The sequence below is a fragment of the Antrostomus carolinensis genome, unplaced genomic scaffold (genome assembly GCF_000700745.2).
Source record: "Antrostomus carolinensis isolate BGI_N321 unplaced genomic scaffold, ASM70074v2 scaffold9966, whole genome shotgun sequence".
In the NCBI taxonomy this organism is placed as follows: domain Eukaryota; kingdom Metazoa; phylum Chordata; class Aves; order Caprimulgiformes; family Caprimulgidae; genus Antrostomus; species Antrostomus carolinensis.
Genome location: NW_010321163.1, coordinates 93687 through 100149, shown reverse-complemented (window position 1 = coordinate 100149; position 6463 = coordinate 93687). Strand labels below are relative to the sequence as shown.

General features: G+C 49.4%; 1 protein-coding gene across 1 annotated transcript; it reads left to right on the top strand.

The window, feature by feature from the left end:
• Positions 1 to 525: 525 nt before the first annotated feature.
• LOC104526392 (lysM and putative peptidoglycan-binding domain-containing protein 4-like) lies at positions 526 to 5683 on the top strand. Its single transcript, XM_010169828.2, is given in 3 exon segments — positions 526 to 798; positions 5053 to 5583; positions 5585 to 5683. Coding segments are annotated over 3 exon segments (903 nt in total).
• The last annotated feature ends 780 nt before the right edge of the window (positions 5684 to 6463 follow it).

The following is a 6463-nucleotide window of genomic DNA, read 5'->3' as shown; positions in this document are numbered from 1 at the left end:
AACTAAGGACTTCTGGAAAAGTGATATAACAGATCATTTCAGTCAGTTTTTGATGTGTATTGGTAGGAAATCTGATATGGTGGTTAATTAAAGACACTTGGCTCAAGTGACTGCTATTTTTTTTTAATGAAATTATAGAAAATAGTATTTAAGATGTGTAGCAAAATAGTATTATGTGGTGGTTTGTTCACAGGTAGACAAAAAAAAAGTTGAAAATAATCTCCCCACTGTTTAAGTTTGCCTACACAGCCTTTCTAATTCTGCTGTCATTGCTGTTGGAATGGCATCCTGGATTTGCCCCTGAGAAGATCTGTCTTTAAGGAAAACTCTGTGTGTGTGTGTGTCTGTGTCTGTGTGTGCACATGCAACTACTGTGCTTTTTGTCCATTCTCCCAAATCTTACATGCTAAGAAATAAACACTGGTATTAAGGAAATTCAGAAATGCCTGGTTTTTATTCCAGGTGCTGCTGATATTAAGGAAATTAAAAATGCCTGTTATTTTGTTCCAGGTGCTGGTATAAAAGATGAGGCTGAATGAGAGCCGGACAAGATCTTTCCAGGCTCCTGTCACCGTCCACAGTTACCCGGGCAGGCAGGTGTACGTGTTTCCCAATGACCGCTCGGATTCGGAAGAGTCGTCGGAGGAGGAACTCAACGTTATGGAACTGCGGCCGAGGGGCAGGGAGCAGCAGCGGTGCAGCACCTCTCGGGACAGAGCTGGAGATGTGGTGCTTCTGGAACGAGAGATTACGGAGGGTGATAATCTTAACAAGCTAGCCCTGCAGTATGGGTGTAAAGTAAGAGCTGTCTCTGTTTGTTTGGTTTTAATTAGTGAAGGGGTATTTTATGCGTAGCTTAGGTTCTAGAGTTATGGGAAGGCGTGCTGTTGTCTGAGAGTTTTGACACTGAAAAGTGTTTTAGCCCTGTGTGTTTCATGAATGGTCAATATCTGGGTGAAACTGAGCTGGGGAAAGGCAGAAAAACCCCCAAAACACCAAGAAAACAAGAAAGGGTGTTCTTCAGCTAACAGCCTAGGAAGATGTGTCAGCCTCACAGCCTGTGTGACCCGCTTTCCTGTTTGAGTGACTGCAGTGTAGCAGTCATGATTCGTGCTTCATTAGTTAAGTGAGGGCAGAAGGTAGGAAGTACAGAAGGGAGGGTGAGCGCCCTGCTCTCCAGGAGCATATGATTTTTCACTCAAACTGAACAGAACAAACAAATGCTGCTCCAGTGGGGTCTGGTTTTGGGTTGGTTTTTTGGTTTTTGTTTATTTTTTGAAAGGTTACATATTGCAGGGAAGGTCTAAGTCTAACAGGAGTGGACTTGAAGAAGGAGAGGTGCCAAAGCTCAGGTCACAGAGTCCAGGTGCTGTCTGTGCACGTGGGGTTTGGTTGTTTGCTCTCGGAGCAGCAGTGTGCGGGGCTCAGCCATCGGCAGGCGGGGGGTGGGGGGGCAGTGCCTGTGCATGGTGAATTTTCTCTGGAGTTGGAACATACTAAAAAAAAATATACATTTTCTTTGTTCCAAAGCAGAACTCTTTATAGAAAAACTGTTGAAAAGTTTAATTACCTGATCTGAATGTTAAAAGTACCCCGTTGTTTAGCAGTTCAAGCTGTATTTTTAGAGCCTTCTTTATCTGCAAGCTAGACTGTGATTAAAAAGTTCCATGATGCAAACAATTGGACAGTGACCTGGATGGGGATAATGATACAGTACTGGCTCAACTGCCGCCTCACCAGCGCGGTCTGTCTTGCTTAACAACACAACAGCTGCGTGCTGCAGCTGAAGCAAGAGGGCTTAGAGGAATTGCGACAATTCCTCCCCTCCCATTCCCTTAGAAACAAAAACAAAACAAAAAAAGAAACCCTTGTAGGTTCTGCTGATGAGCCTGATGTCGGTCTGGTAGGACTTGAATAGGCCTTGATTGGCACTGGCAGAGCCTGAGAACTGGGAGCTGCAGCGCTTGGCTCCAGTTGTGGCTGTACGTTCATCTCTGAGCTGTAGCAGTTGTGTCGTTATTGCCACTTGTGCAGAATCACAAGTGGTTTGGTGAACTCAAAGGAGGAAGAAGCTCTTCACTGTGAGGGTGGTCAGACACTGGAGCAGGTTGCCCAAGGAAGCTGTGGCTGCTCCTCCCTGGAAGTGTTGAAGGCCAGGCTGGATGAGGCTTTGAGCAACCTGGTCTAGTGGAAGGTGCCCCTGCTGATGGCAGGGGGGTTGGAACTGGATGAGCTTTAAGGTCCCTTCCAACCCAAACCAGTCTGGGATTCTATGAGGAAGATTCTGGGCAACCCTTTTGGTTTATGGCATGGAAAAGCCTGCTGTGATACTGGAACTCGGGAGGACTAGGTGCTGTCCCTGCCCTGACTGTTCATCTCTCTGCCCTGCTGAAGGCTGCTGGGCATGTCCGGTGGGGAAGGCGAGCTGGTGGGCAGGGACCAGGCAGTCAGTGTTCTCCTCCCACAGGTAAAAGCCTGTCCCTCCCTCCCAGAAAGGGCACTTCTGACTTGTTCCACTTAAACTGAAGAGGTACAGAAATCCTTATTATTGGAGGTTTGTGTATTTGGCTGTTTACAGACTGGCACTGATCAGTTTTCATGTGTTTTGTTTTACTTGCACAATTAATCAGCTCCTGAAAGGCTACCAGGACAGCAGTGAGTAGGATTTGCAGCCTCAAATACATGCAACTGTGTTTACAAAATCCAGGATGAGCTTGTCCTTGAAATCAGCCAGACCTTGTCGTTTGTTTCAGAATCATCAGGACCCTGCTTGGGGTGGGGGTATCAGGACAGCGCAGCAAATAGCTTTGTGTGTCCTGCAGATAACTTGGCAAAAGTGCAAAGAGCTTCAGAATTCTCATTTTTACTCTCGACCATTTATAGTCCTCGCCTGCTTTTGGCTTTGTTCTTCTCTGGGGCATGAGGAGCTCACTGCAGCCAAAGAAACCAGTATGGAAAAGAAGAGTAAATGGCTCGTGCTCTTGCGTGCTGCCCACCGGCTTTGTTTGCTGTTTCTGTGTCAGTGCTGGTCCCTTTCTGTTCCTAGAGCCTTAGCACAACGTTGTGCTGTTTGATTGCAGACACTGCAGGGGATATTTACTGTCCTAATAATTTGTTTTCATTGGAATAAACCCAAAAATTGCAGCACCCCCTCAGTTGGGAGGCTTTGGATGGGATTGTTATTTCGTAACTAAATGATTTTGCAGGGTTTAAGTCCTGCTGTTATGCTGGGGCAAGGTGTGAGGAGTCTGAGCCAGCAGCTGAGGATTCCTTTCGCCTCAGGGGCACCAGATTAGGATCTAGATTAAACATCCCATTTTCTGATTTCTTAAGCTTTGCTGAGTAAAAGTGAGATTCAGGCACTGATCTCATCGCTGCCCTTCAGCAGGGTCCTGCTCTCTGGCTGGGGCGTAGCAGACTTGCCGCCTTTCACACGTAGATGAGTTTGATGTGCGGTTCCTGAGGGAACCTGATTTTGTAAATGCGGACTCTAATGTATCTTATACCCCAAAAAAACCCCAAACAAACAACCCTGTGTTTTCCTTCTGTGAAGGAAATGTATCTCTCTTTGTTCTGGGGGAGGATTATTACATTCTGAAATAAAGCAAAATGAAATAAAAGCACAAAGGGGCACCACACAGTAAAGAACAAGTCAGACTGTCTGTGGAAGTGCAGTCCTCGTGCTGTGTCTCGTCTGTGTGACACACCAGAGGTGGTTAACCTGTTCCTGTTGCCTTTCTCCTTGGTTTGGGGTCCTGCTGCTTTCTTTGTTTTGCATCCACCCGCCTTTCCCTCGAGGTTAACGGCCTCAAGTTGTACCAGGGGAGCTTTAGATTGGATCTGAGGAAAAAACTTCTTCACCAGGAGTGGAACAGGCTGCCCAGGGAGGTGGTGGAGTCACCATCCCTGGTGGTATCTAACAGACGGGCAGACGAGGTGCTGCGGGACACGGTTTAGACGTGGAATTGGCAGTATTGGGTTTATGGTTGGACTCGGTGATCTTAAAGGTCTTTTCCACCTGCTACGATTCTGTGAGGTTCTGTCCTGTCTCCTTGGCTGCTTTGGAGAGCTCCTTGCACACGTTGACACTCCTGTTCATTTCTTGGCCAGCGGGTTTAGGGCAGATGAGAAGTTCATGTACTCCTGGGGGGTTGTGAGCGCACGCTGTTAGGCCATCTTCTCTTTATTTAACGTTGAATAACGAAACGCTGCCTTACCTTTGTCTTGTCCTTGGTACCCGCTGTCCTTGTGACTTACTCCCTACGTGTGGTTTGTTCTTTCTTGCTCTTCTTACTGCTGTTTGCATCGCAGAGCTGGGTGGGAATATTGGTCACAGATGGGGACCCTACACACGAGCCACCAAAGATGATCACAGCTGCACGGAGATTATTGCCTTGAGTGAACCGTCAGCAGGAGAGTTCACCAGCTGTGGGGTTTATGGTTTGTGGGGAGCTGCTGTGGGGAGCTGCTGTGGGGCGGAAGAGGGGTGGTGCTTGGGAACATGAGTGAAGGGTGCTCGTGGCTGCGGGGGAGAGACGATCACCTGCTCTCTTCCAGGCTGTGATCTTGTGTTCAAAACCGCGGTGTGCTCCAGAGATGGAGCTCTGTTCACTCTGAAATCGCTTTCCGAGCAGGGGGAAGGTTTTCCCTCCTCATTCTGACCTTGTCCCCTCACCTTAAACACTCGTGTATTGTTTTAGGTATGAAAATGATTTTTACAAGGATCCGTTACAAAGAGTCTCGTTGCCTTGACTTGGATTAGAAAGTGAGAGAAAGAAGGAAGGAAGGAAAAACAGTATTAAGCAAAATACAGCATGAGAGATACCAGAGCAGTAGAGAAGGTTATAAACTGGTTTGACTGGGACTGTTTGTCCTGCAGGACTTGGAGCATCCCCGGAACAGCAGGGAAATCTCTGCCAGACACTGAGCCACTCTCAGCCAGGGTTTGCTGTGATTTTCCGGCTGCTGCTTGCACACTAGTTCTGTCACTGCTTCCTGCTCCAGGACTGGGTTGTCCTGCACTCACATTCCTGTCCTTTTTGGCTTCTGCAGGTTGCGGATATCAAACGTGTCAACAACTTCATCCGGGAGCAGGACTTGTATGCGCTCAAGTCCATCAAGATCCCCGTGAAGCCCCACGGGCTGTTAACGGAGAACGGCAGAGAACTGAGGCCGCTCCCCGCTGCGCCCTCCCAGACCGGCCTGACGCTGGTGGACTTACCGGAGCCCGAGGAGGCTGCGAGCAGCTCTGCCGACAGCAAACACCTGAGCGACTACTTCAGGGGGATTGACAAGAGCATTCAGGACGTGGAGGTCCAGCTCAACGCAGAGTACTGCGTGGGAGCACTGGAGAGGCCACTGCCCGAGTCGGGGAAGCAGGAGAGCAGTAACGGTGCAGACTGTGGGATCCAGTGGTGGAACGCAGTGTTTATTATGCTCCTGATAGGAATTGTCCTGCCAGTGTTTTATATCATCTATTTTAAAACACAAGGCCTGGTGGCCCATACCCCCAACACAACACTAACCTCAAATATTTCAACAGATGGATTGGAAGGGAAATTACGACAAAGTTCAGCTGTAGAAAAAAAATCCTGAGGGGGAGAGGCAGCGGGACACGGCCTCTGCTGCCAGCACTGGCGCCTGTACGCCAGCGGCGCTGCCGCGAGCGCGCTCAGGGGGATAACAATGCAGAATATTTCTGTTCTTTTAAGTAGCTGATGTTGTGATCCTGAACTTGACTGAAAGTGAGGTGATGTGATTCCGCGGCAGGATAAGGACCTTGGTGGCGTATAAAGATCGCGGGGCAGCTGGCTTGACATCCCTGAGCTCTGCGGAGGGAAGGTGTTTTGCAGCAAGTCCCTCACTTGTGCTGCTTCAGGTATTTCTTGTGCAGTGTCCGGGACGCGGATCCTTGGCTGCTGCCATCGCCAGTGCAGTATCGATGCGATGGGAAGGCCGGGGGCAGTTTGCATTTTAACAGAACACTCTTTGCTTAGAGTACAAGTGGGGGACTCTTCTCTTTCTCTGAACTGTCATTTTTATCTCTGGGGGACCATGGCAGTGTTGGCACATTTAACCCTAAAACGGTGCCTGCTGGTGTGTTCAGCAAGGTGTGCCAGGGCACGAGGGCGCTGACACACCGCACCTTGTCACCCTTTTGGGCAGGGGTGTGAGCTGTGTTTAGTAGGCTGCTTCAAGCCTACCCCGGGCAGGCTGAGCCCAGAGCTCTTCTCCTCACTGAAATCCTTGGAGGCTTCTCCCGAAACCCCATGTCTCCGCAGGCAGAGCTCGTTGCAGAATCCCTGCCTTTGCCAGGGCACTGCTGGTCCAGAGCCAGTCCTTGGTGTGGCCGCAGGTGGCCGAGGAGAACTGGAGGAGGAGGTGAGGGTAGAGCGAGGCCTGGGGCACGTCCCACGCGCTGCTCAGAGGCTTGTTTGTTGGGGGAGGTCTAGACAGTGTTACT